Source organism: Watersipora subatra, chromosome 4 (genome assembly GCF_963576615.1).
Source record: "Watersipora subatra chromosome 4, tzWatSuba1.1, whole genome shotgun sequence".
In the NCBI taxonomy this organism is placed as follows: domain Eukaryota; kingdom Metazoa; phylum Bryozoa; class Gymnolaemata; order Cheilostomatida; family Watersiporidae; genus Watersipora; species Watersipora subatra.
The window spans coordinates 24905342-24920587 of NC_088711.1; the positions used below are offsets into that span (position 1 = coordinate 24905342).

The window sequence follows — 15246 nt, forward strand, 5'->3', positions numbered from 1 at the left end:
ATGTGTATACATATATATATATAAATGTATATATTAAAGACCTCTTGTTTCACTAATGTTGTGCAAGTCAACAAATGATTAAGTTAGAGTGAACTGTTCATTGTTAGTTATGAGCACAATACTGTATGTGCCCACTGTTAGCTGAGTACTGTATATGCCCACCACTAGCTATGAATACCGTATATGCCCACTGATAGATGTATGTACTGTATATGCTCACCACTAGCTATGAGTACTGTATATGCCCACTGACAGCTGTATGTACTGTATATGCCCACTGATGGCTGTATGTACTGTATATACCCACGGCTAGCTATGAGTGCCATGTGTGCCCACTGCAGCTACAAGACCCAGTGCCACTAAACTACACTCTCAACCATTGATTAAAATGCAATTGTTTGAATCAGTAGAATCCTTCAACACACTCAGGCATACGCAGACATGCATTTTAATAATAGAATATTCACCCCTGCTATGTAGTACAGTGAAATTCTTCGAAACAATAGTCATGAGCATATCTCAAGTTTGCTGCACACCTACATGTATATATCAACCGACGTAATGCTGACTATATTGCAGCTACTGCCATTTATTTCAGTATATATAGTACCCCTTCTTTCCTCAGAACAAGAACAGGAAAGAAACAGGCAAACCACACCTACCCTTTGTAGCCTGACCATCAGTGACTGGATCCCTGTTTGAACCCCGACAACAGAGAGTATTGCATAAAGTTGCACACAACCTCTCTGACCTGACAGCTGAGATACACTTGAACCAGTGGTGGAAGATGATCATACATACTTGTATAGGGGTTTACAAGGGTTGAAACTAAATAGCTGATACTGCCACAAAGCTTCTTCAAATAGACTTTACCTAATAAGCCGATAGCCCTACCATACTTGACTAGCAAAATGAAAAAGTATGATGACACGGTTCTATATTGTACAGTTTCAAAAACATAAAAACATATGTAGGTTTTTAATAACATCGATACAAAGCTTTCTATAGTAGATGATAATTCAGGAAATATCATAAAATAATAAAAAAGTCATAGTAAATCGAAAAATATATAAATATTACGGCTCACGTTTGAAAAGCCGCAAAACAATTGTAAAGTGGCAGCTCCCAAGAACTCTCCTGTCAAACTCTATAAAGCATCTCACTCGGGTAATCTAAGCTCTAAAGTTTTAACAGTCTTTACAGGGAATAATATAGAATAATATATAATAGAGAATAATATATACTCTTCAGTAAATACAATCAGAATAGTTGCCGTTCTAAGACTACCGGACCATATTCCTCATAGTCTGCTTTAGTCCTGCAGAGGTTGGGGAACACGGACAGAGAGGCCAACACCGAACCACCAATCCAGACCAAATAGGCTCCATCTCTAGCGACAACACGAAGCCTCCGCTTTCCAAACATGAGTTTTCTTATCTCGATGTCTAGCCGCTCAGCAAACCCTAAAATTCAATCAAATCTAACCTTATCAAATTATAGCAGGAATGACAGGATCATTTAAAAAGACAAGCCAAGTATTAGTCAATGTCACATCGCACAGCGTTTTCCACACACCATTATTATTATTATTGAGTATTTTATTTATAGGCTTTTACACTTGCATTATTTACTGAACCTGTTTTATGGGCTGCAACCAATATGGCTTCAGTCATATACAAACTGCTTCAAGTACTATTTAGATGATAGTAAGATAAAACAACTCCTCTTTTATACAAACTAGCAGTAAGCCCAGCAATTCCTGAAATTGCTTTCATTTTCACAATCAGAGAGCAGATGGATTTTCACAATCAGAACCGGCAGATGGATTTTCACAATCAGAGCCAGCAGATGGATTTTCAGACTAGTTCTCTAGGAACCAGACAAAGTTTTAAAATAAAGTATTTTTAGCGACCTGGCGGAGTATATGTGTGTGAAGTTTGGATGAAATTGGCCAAAAAAGAAACACAGCGTTTAATTGGACACACACACACACGCACGCACGCACGCACACACACGCATGCACACATGCAAAATGATAAAATGGCATTTATTAATATGGAAACCATTATCTGTATTTACACAACACAATTATATTAAAAAAGAACGAAGCTCTTAACTGTGAAAGCACTGAAATTGACAAATGTGGTAAAACTTTTGCATTTATCTTTTCAGAGATGATGTAATCAGCATTTTAACGTTATTACCAACTCGCCACTTTACAGACTAAAGCTTTAATTGTAGCAATAAGAAGTAATGAATGACATAAGAACCCTTATGTTTAGACATAAGTAATATCTATGCCAAAGAGGAATAGCGAGGCACTCATAATCTATGAGAATGCAATGAGAGAGGTGAACGACTCCTTGGCCACTGGCTATATTATACTCTGGTGCAGAAGCTGGCCAGTACCTACTGGTGCTACCTACTTCTCACTCACAGCCAGTCACCTCTATCTCGTGTCAATGCTGCCAATAACAAACAGCGAGACCAACTTCACACTCACAGCCAGTCAACTCTATCTCGTGTCAATGCTGCCAATAACAAACAGCGAGACCTACTTCTCACTCACAGCCAGTCACCTCTATCTCGTGTCAATGCTGCCAATAACAAACAACGAGACCTACTTCACACTCACAGCCAGTCAACTCTATCTCGTGTCAATGCTGCCAATAACAAACAGCGAGACCTATTTCACACTCACAGCCAGTCACCTCTATCTCGTGTCAATGCTGCCAATAACAAACAGCGAGCTATATAAGGTTTAGATAAGGTATAGTTGAGCTAAGGCGCTATCAGGAAATTACAGTTGAAAGCCCTATAATAAGGGGCAGTACTACGAAGCCAGAGATCCAGTTATAAGCTCACCTGGAAAGAGAGTACCGCCCCCGGACACGATGATGTTGACGGAAAGATCACGTCTCATGTCGATATCACAGTCTTGGAGACAAGCGGATACCATTTGATGTACACCTAGGACTGCCTCTCCGGCCTCTGGACCTGTAAAATGCACCAAACATATATATCAATTCATGCCTAGTACAACTCCTCTATGCATTGGCAAATAAAGAGGAAGGATTGGAAGGAAGGCCATAATTTCTATCAGAGAACACAGCATTCAACTGCACTACTGTCTTTATGCGTTTATGTTCCTTATGAAAGGAATCTTAATGAATTGAGTTATCTTAAACTTATTAGCCAGGCTCATGCCCTTTGACCTTAAGTTACAAAACTTTATCACAGACTACTGGTAACCTTTTTCCATCTTTTCCCATAAATTCATCTCTTTGGAAAGTAATACGTGTCCTCTCAAGTTGCGACCATTTGTTAAGGCATGTCACTCCTATCATGTCCACTCAAGTTGCGACCATTTGTTAAGGCATGTCACTCCTGTCGTGTCCACTCAAGTTGCGACCATTTGTTAAGGCATGTCACTCCTATCATGTCCACTCAAGTTGCGACCATTTGTTAAGGCATGTCACTCCTATCATGTCCACTCAAGTTGCGGCCATTTGTTAAGGCATGTCACTCCTGTCGTGTCCACTCAAGTTGCGACCATTTGTTAAGGCATGTCACTCCTATCGTGTCCACTCAAGTTGCGACCATTTGTTAAGGCATGTCACTCCTATGGTGTCCACTCAAGTTGCGACCATTTGTTAAGGCATGTCACTCCTATCGTGTCCACTCAAGTTGCGACCATTTGTTAAGGCGTGTCCACTCAAGTCGAGTGGAGTTGCAATGTTCCAAGTTGCATGTTACTCTTGCATTTTATCTGAATGCCCAGATGCTACGGTTTCTAATTGGTATATTATTTCACAGAGTGAATATGTCCACTCTACATGCGGGTGCATGGAGTATAGCACAACACAAAATAGTTGTGATGAAGCGCTCATGGTCAAGGTCATATACCTGAGTGACTAAAGTTTGGTTTCTTCAACCTGGTAAGCTATTCACTGCACACAGACCAGATTTCTGTTGATCTATGAAAGTCACTCACAGTAAAAAAACCTAAAAGAATGTTGTTATTGCAGATTGCAAGGTGCCAGTTTTAGTTTTCAAGGTGATATCTAATGAAAGGTCCAACTTCATCTCAAACTCATAATTATGCACCTCAGGCTCATCAACAAGTATAAATCCTTTCGAAGGGCTTAAATTCTGTGATACAATTAAACAGGGTTCTGTATAAAACTAAACATGTTTGCATGATGATTTCTACCAAAGCAGTGCTCATCATTTGAGGTGCTTCAGGGTTTCAAGTGAAGATGTAAAAAGCTTTATGTACAACTTCATATGGACTCTCTGCTTTTCATCATTTATTGTTCAAAAGTTTATAGAAGGAAATGATCCACAGTTTCCCTTATTTCACACCTACTGGTGATATTTAGCCAATAAATCAAGTATACAATAACTTTCATCCAAGAAGTGATAACTCCATACAAACAATCTCAGTAGTTGTATGATCTCAGGAAGTTAGTGACCAGACTTAATTTACCAATGCAAGATGTCGTGTCACATTGTTTTAGCACACTTTGTTTTAGCACAAACAAGCATACCGTACAATGTTCAATTGAACGCCACCACTATTTGACCGCCACCTTGACAGATGGGTTAAAAATAGAGCGCCATGGCATTTAATAAGAGGTTTTATGGTATTCACGTAATGATATACAAATTGTACCCATACACATGCAAACAAATAAGCAAGCACGCAGATGAGTGCCGTTTGATAGGTCTATAAGGACATGTCTAAACACTCCAACAAGTGCACCAAGACAACCGAGATGAAGGTGTACACCTTGTATAGCAGTACACTCATGTTAACATACCAACTGCAATCACACACATGATGCCAGCAATCGCTGTAGTCAAGTATGTTTCTAATAAGTACCTAATGGATAGACTTCTATGGAGGCTGCTAGAAAGAACTACTAACAATGTGACTACTTTGATTTACTTACTGTGCAAAGCTGGCTGGAACATGCACTCTGGAACCCTGAACCTCTCGTTGCCTACTGTCACGACGGAACCATCCGGAAGCTCATAAGATTTCTCAGTAGATGAGGAGGTACTAGAGGCTATCATTTCCTGTTCAAAGTCTAAAGCTGTGTAACAGAGTTTTTCCTTCATGTCTCTCACTATTTCCATCTCAGCTGAAAACACAACACGACTCTTTAAATATTTTAGACAGTTAATAATATATCATAATATTAACTGTATTTTAATATTAACTGTAACTAATATTATTGTATTTTAAACTGTTGAACACATAGCATAACTCTATTGTATTTCTATTCATTTTCTCATTATTTCCATCTCAGCTGATTGCATGGTGTTACAGCATTAGTGAAAACGATATCGTTAGCTGTATTAAAATTAATTTTATTATAACAAATAGTCTGTAACTATAAGAAGCCTTTTAATGAACACTCTTGTATAAAAAGTGAAATCCCACAGCAATGTTGATGGGCAGGATCAGCTCAGTGCACATGCTACATCACATAAGAATGTTCCAGAACAACAAATAATAACAGAAGGACAGTTCACAAAAAAGACGTGAAACTCACCTGTAGTAGAAAACGTAAATCCCTTAGATCTCAGCAGTGTGGAGAGATGAGTGGTTAAATCTCTACCTCCAAAGTCAAACCTCTTAATAGCGTGTGGATCAGTATAACCTGTAACAACAAGTGGATCAGTACAACCTGTAGCAACAAGTGGATCAGTACAACCTGTAAAAACATGTGGATCAGTAGAACCTGTAACAGCATGTATATTAGTATAACCTGTAACAACATGTAGATCAGTATAACCTGTAATAACATGTAGATCAGTATAACCTGTAACAGCATGTATATTAGTATAACCTGTAACAACGTGTATATCAGTATAACCTGTAACAATATTTATACCAGTATAACCTGTAACAATATGTATATCAGTATAACCTGTAACAGCATGTTGATCAGCATAACCTGTAACAATATGTATATCAGTATAACCTGTAACAACTTGTATATCAGTATAACCTGTAACAATATTTATACCAGTATAACCTGTAACAATATGTATATCAGTATAACCTGTAACAGCATGTTGATCAGCATAACCTGTAACAATATGTATATCAGTATAACCTGTAACAACATGTATATCAGTATAACTTGTAACAATATGTATATCAGTATAACCTGTAACAATACGTATACCAGTATAACCTGTAACAAGATGTATACCAGTATAACCTGTAACAATATGTAGATCAGTATAACCTGTAACAATACGTATACCAGTATAACCTGTAACAACATGTGGATCAGTATAAATCTGTGGAGCCTACACATACCAAACTAGCAGTATATATAGTGTATGGCACTCACTACACATACCAAACTAGCAGTATATATAGTGTATGGCACTCACTACACATACCAAACTAACAGTATATATAGTGTATGGCACTCACTACACATACCAAACTAGCAGTATATATAGTGTATGGCGCTCACTACACATACCAAACTAGCAGTATATATAGTGTATGGCACTCACAACACATACCAAACTAGCAGTATATATAGTGTATGGGGCTCACTACACATACCAAACTAGCAGTGTATATAGTGTATGGCACTCACTACACATACCAAACTAGCAGTATATATAGTGTATGGCACTCACTGCACATACCAAACTAGCAGTATATATAGTGTATGGCACTCACTACACATACCAAACTAGCAGTATATATAGTGTATGGCACTCACTACACATGCCAAACTAGCAATATATATAGTGTATGGCACTCACAGAGAAGCTGTTAATAGATCAAACTTTAAATTCTAAAGTATCATAGTTTCTTCTGCTGACTCTGCCTTATTGGATCACAGAATCTCTAAATCAGAAGTTATTAGAAACTCTTGAACAAACAACTAAAGGTCTATCAATATAAAAAGATTGATTTATGACATACCTTCATAGATAGGTACAACCTGGCACACTCCATCACCGCATTCAAGGGACACAGCCGAGACCCTGCCAGCAGCATACACAGCCAGCATACCCGGATTGGCTATAGCCATTCGGGGTACTTGGAATTTTTCAAACAACACCTCTGACATCTTCTCCCTGTTACACCTGGGGTTAAGTGACGGTTCGGTTATTAGGAGAGAGGCTTCTGAGGGAGAGACCTGCAGCTTTGAATTGTACAGATAGTTCCAAACTTCTTCCATCGCGCACCAGTCTCTGACAATACCATGTTCCATAGGATATGCAAGGCTCAACATATGCCTCTGTGACTGAGCGTGATCTCCAATATACCGGTCAGCTGCTGCTTCAATGCCCTGAGTACAACGCACAGTATCAGAGTATCTACGGTGTGTAGAAGTGGAGTGAGAATGAAACTTGTGTATTAAAAACTTCACAACCCTTCCCTCACGTTATAAAAGTTTGTTAGAAACTAAACGCAATTTTATTTTATAGTATACATTTCCTTGACACCCACCTCAGCCTGCTTCAGTGTCCTAGCATTGCCAACTACATTAGGAAAGAGAACAGTGGGGGCTTCCAAACCAGCCATGCCTGCCTTGATGTTTCTAGAGCCATTATCAAGAACGACATGGGGTTCTTCTGCATCTTCTAAGCTCTAACAAACGAAAGCAAATAGGAAGGCAGCTCCCGTGGCCATCATCATGGTTCATTATGTGAAGGAAGATTGAATCAATACAATGTGGAGTGAAAAACCTGCTACCCTGTTTGAAAAGCGCTTAATAAGCAGTTTTCTAAGTGATTTGGCAGTCCCATAATGCATATGACAAAAGTTTGCGGGCGTTAACATCACATCATTTGTTAAACTGACACTGTCAATGTTGATTTGAAAATGCTCGTCCCGGCTAGTGAACCAATAGCAAACTATAGTTATTTATGAGCCCTTGCACATTTATTGGTGGTACAACTTTATTCGAATTTATTCTCGCTTTAAACAAATTACTTATTAAAAATACATTTACTAAATTATCAGTTCCATTTATTTTGATTTGAAATTAAATTATTCTACTATAGCTAGCTATTGCCATTCTGGAATAGTAATAGCTATTCCAGACTGTATTTTACTAGCTGACCACAAAGAATCTTTTACTGCAAATCGTTAGTGAATCATATACAAACTTGCAATGTAATTTTCTTTAGGTTTCACACTTTTATATGTTAAATATATAAATAAATATAAAAGTAATATGGCTAAATATGTTAACCATCTTCTAGAGCGAGTAGCCCTAGTGCATAAAAATCCAAAATAATGACGAGCTAAAAGCAATGGCCTTGCCCTTTCTAAACTTCCTACCATGACTCTCTCGCAACTATCAGCTCTAAGTGGCCAGTACCAGTCCTCTCATATCCCCTGGTCAGCACCGATTGTGTAACAGTAGAGAATGGCAGTAAGCAACCTCCATGCACTAATACTTTTATCAGACAGTTATAAACCTACAAGAGGTTGAAAAGTGCCACTAACCTCTGTTGTAAATACTCATGCCTGCCCACAATGCAGTGCATTTATTATCATTGCACATTAGATCTTTAAACATGCCTTTGTGCTGAAAATTACATGTGCTATTGCAGTTTGACGCAAGCTCAAGTATATCATAGAGTAGATGGCTAATACCATACATATGACTGTATGATACGAGTCAAATTAACGTTTTGAGTGATAGAGTGTGTGAGTCTTGTGGGAATATGACTCCGTAAATATCTGCCCAAAATAGTCTGTATGACAGATTATTAAAACAACCTTCCCCAAAACATATACATGTATAATTAAAAAATGGTTAAGCAGGGTATTGACAAAATACCTCAGGTGGCACTTTCAGTACAATCAATGAGAGTGCAAATGGTAATTTATCTTTTCTTAACGTCTTAAGTTTTGCTAGAACTCAAATGGCCTATATTGTTGTTTCAATTTTGCGATCAATGGGTCTCACAAAACAAAAATTCCCAATGAATTGATAAATAGGCAGAAAAAGGGAAACTTATTGACTTTTCATAAGATCATAATCACATTGTTTTGAACAAAAAAATAGGCAACATAATTAGAAAAAAATTGAGTTGACCTGAGAGAGCTGATGTCAGAACCAAATATGCCAGCAGTGACAGTGATATGAAATGAGAACAAATGGAAATGAAAGATGAAATGGTGAACAATGCCATTGCCGATCAAACCCAACCATCTGTGGCAGAGGCGTATACCACGGTTGATGATACCACACAAACGATACACTACTACTACAGATGATGTTCCCCATACCTACATTGATCCTGACAACATCATGAAATTTGAACAAAAACCCTAATTGCACATGCAGCAACAACCTGATGAATCTATCTTGTCCCATATCAAACTACAACACTCACTTACCACTCAAGTACTGAGCATACAAGATGACCAAATAACTGATAAATCACTTTGATACAGTAACTTTGTTACACTAATTAACAAAAATCGCATCATACATTCACTATTTTGATTTTCTATTTCATTAAAGGGAGATGTTCATGAATGATACAATGGAACCATTGAAAACTATTCTCTAACATGTAACTTCCTATTAATTACAAACCAGGTTAATTACATGCACAAATGATCAGACAAGTCTTTGAAATTGACACACTTGCTGAAAGACGCAAGAAAACGAGACACACCCTCCTACTGCGTATTCCATCTAACGAAAAAAAACACACTGCACTGTCAAATTCATATGATGATCTGATACAAGGCCGATTGACATCCATGGTTTCCACCAGAGCTATGGTCAATAGAAAACCACATACAATATACACCAAGAAATCTGCCTACCACAACAGCTGCTTAGCACAAACCGTTGGAGAACTTAAATCAGAGATCTTTTAACCCCGCACATAATCCATAAACTAACATTTCTAACACACTGCCCCTAACTGTAGGATATAGTAAGAACGGCATTGACCATAACGAAAAGTCACGAAGTACTGGCAAAGCTAGATGATAACTGACTGAGATACCCGAAGCGCTTCTTGTCTAGAATGGTGAGCCTACTGGACATGCTTCGGAGGCTTATACAAGACTTCTACTATTTAAGGTATAGCTTAAGGTTAAGCATATACTACATGGTGTCAGAAGTGAACTACTAGAAGCCTAGTTGGCGAATTTGTAGGAATTCGTGGTATATTTAAGATACGAATCATAATCAGAAAGTTTGTAGGAACTTCTGTTGTTAACATTGGTACATTGTATTGAGTTGCTACTGTTTCTGCTGAGGTGCTTAGTAGCGAATTTGTAAGAACTCAATTATAACAAGTTTTTAGGAACTCTGGTACAAATAAATCATATTGATTGGGGTTGTGCAAGAAATTGACATGACTGAAAGTAGAGAAGATCGTTTTGTGCAGAGATTAAATTTTAAAGGTGAAAATTTAGTACTCAATTGGAAAGTTTTTAAAGCTCAATTTGAAATATTGAAAATTGATAAAAAATATTCAGAAATAGAGCCTGATCAACAGATTGCCAATTTGCTACTCTTAATGGGATATGATAGTGTGCCGATATATAATCAAATTCACCTTTCATGCTATGGAAGAAGGAAGAACCAAGACATTAGATAATGTAATAGCCATATTTGATCGGCATTTTGAACAGGTAAAATTTTTTATTTTTGAACGAGTTAAGTTTAACAATATCAAGCAAGGAACTCAGTCTATCCATCAGTTTATTACACAAATACAGTCACAAGCAGACAACTGCGACTATGGAACAATTCGTGATGAAATGGTGAAGGATAGGATAGTTGTAGGAGTTGCTGACGATAAAATTAGGGAATATTTAATAGATGTAGAGGACTTAGACCTGAATAAATGCATAACCAAAGCTAAACAGTATGTAAGCCACCATGCTCAGGCATCAAAGATGACAAGTCAGGAGCTGGGTATGAAAAATTTGGATACAGTCAAACAGTCCCAAAGCTTAGATTCTGTTAGACAATATAGGACAGGATATCAAGCTAGGTCAAATGATGATTATCGTCAGGATAGATTTAGTAGTCAGAGAAGACAAGGACAAAATAATGGTAAAGAAAGTCACACTTGGCCATGCCAAATAATGGCCAAGTGTGACTTTAGCAATAAACCAGCTCATCCAAAAGATAGATATCCGGCCCGGAATTTGTTACATGTGCAAAGGTCGTGGACATTGGGCAAGGGCTAAGGTCTGTAAAGTAGGCTACAAAAATAGAGCTGAGGACGTTGAGTGTGATGAACTAGAAGGTCTATTTTTGGGCGACTCCGAAGGACTAGATGGAGTGTCTGAATCACTAACTGAAACGTCAAAAGCTTGGTTAGCAGATATTAAGGTAAATACCTAAAAAATTAAATTTAAAATAGATACTGTAGCAGCAGTAACAGCTATTCTATCAGAATTTAAAAAGTTGTGAGCAATACAAGACACTCGAATAAAAGATTGAGAGGAGCAATAAACCATGAATTGGTTGTTATTGGTCAGGCAGTTGTAAAGTTGTCTACTGGAAGTAGACAAGTTGAGAAAACTGTGTACTTTGTAGACAATCTATGTAGTTTCGCCATTGTCGGGAAAGCCAGCAATAGCAACGTTAGGTTGATAGTTTGTAGGAACTGTAGAAAAAGCGAAAGGAAGTGATTGGAAAAAGGAGTATTCTAAACTGTTTGTAGGGTTAGGATCATTAGACACTAAAGTGAAAATATTAATAAATGAAAAGATTGACCCATTCGTACCAAGGGTCCCTCGAAGGGTCGCAGCAGCGCAAAAAAAACCATTGAAAGAAGAACTGCGAAGAATGGAACGACTTAAAGTAATTGAGAAAATTGAAGAGCCAACAGAATGGTGCGCCCCTTGCATCACAGTGCCCAAAAAAAATAGAAAGCTTTGTGTCTGTATATACTTCACTAACCTTAACAGAGCAGTAAGAACAGAATACCACCCACTTCCAACTTCAGAGGAGACACTGGCAGAGCTAGGAAACTCCAAAGTGATCAGTAAATGAGGTGCCTATTGTGGCTATTGGCAGTTGGAATTACACCCTGAATCACAGAAGATGACAACATTTATTACACCGTTTGGCAGAATCTTTTGTAAAAGATTGCCGTTTGGAATAAGTTCCGTCCCAGAAACATTCCAAAGAGAAATGCAGGAGGTGTTAATGGGTCTTGAAGGAGTTATTTGTCAAATGGATGACATCTTGGTTCATTGCTCATCGAAAGAAGAACATGGTACGAGACTGAGAAAAGTACTCGATAGGTTGGAAAAAGCAGACATTACACTTAATTCAAATATGTGAGTTTGAAGTGAACAAAACTAAATTTATAGGCCACATAATTGACGAAAAGGGAATAAGAACTGATGCGGAAAAAACCAAAGCCGTGACAAATTTTCCGAAGCCATCCAATACAACAGAATTAAAATGTTTTTTTGGAACGGTCAACTACTTGGGAAAATTTACTTCGCTATTAGCAGATAGGACTCATCATTAACATCAGCTATTAGGCAAAGCCTGTAATTGGGTGTGGAGAGAACTACAAAATAAACAGTTTAAAAATGTCAAAGAGATTTTAACAAATACCCCAGTATTGGTTCTGTACTCTGTCTGCTGACACAATGATCAGCGCTGACTCGTCGTCCTCTGGATTGGGTGCAGCTGTATTACAAAAGATCGAGGAAGAGTGGAGACCTGTAGCTTATGCTTCGAGGACCCTCACTTCGGCAGAAAAACACCATGCACAAATACAAAAGGAAGCCTTGGCTATAGCCTGGGCATGCGACAAGTTCAACTACTATGTGACAGGAAAGATTTTGCAATAGAAACTGATCACAAGCCACTACTAGCAGTACAAGGTAACAAGGAACTGGCCAAGCTACCAGTTAAAGTGCAACGTTTCCGACTACGAATGATGGCATATAGGTACTCGATCACATATACACCTGGTAAAAAGTTAGTGCTGACTGATGCGTTGTCAAAGGGTCTAGTGGAAGAGATAGGAAAAGACGTAGACGAGTTGAAGGACTCAAAGATGGTATTTGAAATGATAGCAGCAATCCCAATTGCTACGAACATTAAACAGAATCAACGCAATACTACTAGAAGATGAATTAGTAGTGCTGTTACGTAAATAAATCGCAGATGGATGGCCGGACTTGAAGAGATTGCCGGAAGTAGCTGAACAGTGTTACACGTTTAGGGATTTTCTGACATACATTGATGGTATGGTTCTAGACAACAATCGTGTATTTATTCCATTGCTGGAAAAGCAGAAAGTGTTAGAAGATATACATAAAGGACATCAAAGAGAAACAAAAAGCATCCAAAGAGCAACAGAGATAGTCTGGTGACCGGGTATGACAGCAGAAATTAGAACAATGGTTGAGAATTGTGACAAATGCGAACAGTTTCGGTTGAAACCAAGGGAACCATTGGTAACTACTTCGATACCAGAGAGACCCTGGTGGAGATTGGCAATGGATATATTTGAAAAAAATGAAAAATAATATCTGTTGCTGATAGATTATTTTAGGAAATTTGTTACAGTGCATGAGTTGAAGGACTCGTCCAGCTCATCTGTAGTCATAAGGATTCTGGAAGAACTATTTTATACCATAGGGATTCCAAACACCATGGTCAGTGACAATGGTCCACAGTTTGTTTCGAGAAGAATAAAATTTTATTTTCAGAAAATGGGACATCGAACACATTACGAGTGCGTCAAGTTATCCCTGAAGCAATGGTGAAGCCGAAAGGGCAGTAGGAACAGTAAAAGGACTGATGAACAAGTTGCAAGCAGCGTTGTGTGTGTATAGGGACACACTATTGTCATAAGGTTATTCACCAGCACAATTATTGTTCAACAGATCGATGAATTCGATGGGCATTATGCCCGAAGGGAGAATTGACTTGAAAAAGCTGAAGGATAAAGAGGCACAAATTCGAGCCAAAAGAAGCTCATGGTATAACAAACGATACGCGACAAAACCAAGATCAGATTTAACTATAAATCAGCCAGTTATTGTAAAAATCTAGGAGGTCAGAGTGTTCCAACTCGAGTAGTTGCTACTAGAGGAAGGAAAATAGTAGCTAGAAGTTCTAATGATATACTTTTTAGGAAGAATCGGGCTCTTGTAGTAGGAAGAGGTGAAGTGAATACGGAGTCAGAAGAAGTGCAGGCTTCTCCAGAACTGACCAGAGAAAGGGGACAGACAGCAGCAGGATGCCCTAAAGAGTCAAGGCCAGTACATGAAGAACATACAAAAAGGGGACAGGAGGATGATAGAGAAATTACTCAGGAGACAACGAGTACATATACTAGTGAGAGCAGGCGGGAGAATGAGTTACCAACAGGAAACAGTCCGGTAAATAGATGCACATCAAGACAACAGAGTCTAATTCTTCAGAGACAACAAGCTCCACAAGAAAGGGAGGAACCACAACAACAGACACAGTCATCACCTAGAAAAAGAAGATCTACTAAATGACAGAGCGACCCCAAACCAGTGTACATCACAAAATCAGAAAGGCAATTGAAACCTCCAAAGAAGTTTGATTTATAATTATCTGATTTCCTTGGTTTATCTTGATAGTTTCTCAGGTTTTTTTTTAATGTTGTTTTAAATGCATTGTTATATAACTGATATAATTTGTTGTAAACATGAAAACTTTTGTTCTGCGAAACTGCATTGTGAGGGAGTTGGAGGACTCCTCGTTTGAGACTATATCAATACCCGTCTGACGTGGAGTGAGGCGTTACAATATATAACATCAGACTTTGGAAGGTTTTGCAATTCTATTATCTATGTTCATGTAAAGCCTGTAAGGTTTAGTAGGATTAATTATTTGGGTAGTTTAAGACAATATAGTTTAGATAGACCCAATAATGGTACTTTGGATGAGATATATGAACCTTATAATATATGGATGTTCAAAAATGACGTTACTAAAGTTATTTGTACAATCTATCCCATGGACTTTGCCAGTTATAACAATCATCTAGCTTTAAGGGCAAGAAGTAGGGACAGCAGTGTTAGAAATGACAATGGACGTGGTACTAGGATGGTGAGAAGGATGGTTGTGGTCAAGAACCGACTAATGGATTTCAGTATGGGTAGAAATATGGCAACCCCCCTATATGAATAGGAGGATAAAAACTAGAAGGAACCACATGTATAGATTCAGACCACAACTGCTGAGGGATGGTATTCACCCAACGAGA

The 15246-nt window shown here is 38.1% G+C and overlaps 1 protein-coding gene across 1 annotated transcript; it reads right to left on the bottom strand.

The window, feature by feature from the left end:
- Positions 1-933: 933 nt before the first annotated feature.
- Positions 934-8472, bottom strand: LOC137393283 (uncharacterized). The gene is made up of 7 exons (XM_068079767.1): positions 8333-8472; positions 7496-7636; positions 6965-7334; positions 5562-5669; positions 4956-5147; positions 2866-2997; positions 934-1463 (listed from the first exon to the last, which is right to left on the bottom strand). Exons 1-7 carry the CDS (start codon positions 8333-8335, stop codon positions 1261-1263), a joined length of 1149 nt encoding a protein of 382 aa, XP_067935868.1. The 5' UTR covers positions 8336-8472; the 3' UTR covers positions 934-1260.
- Between the last annotated feature and the right edge of the window lie 6774 nt (positions 8473-15246).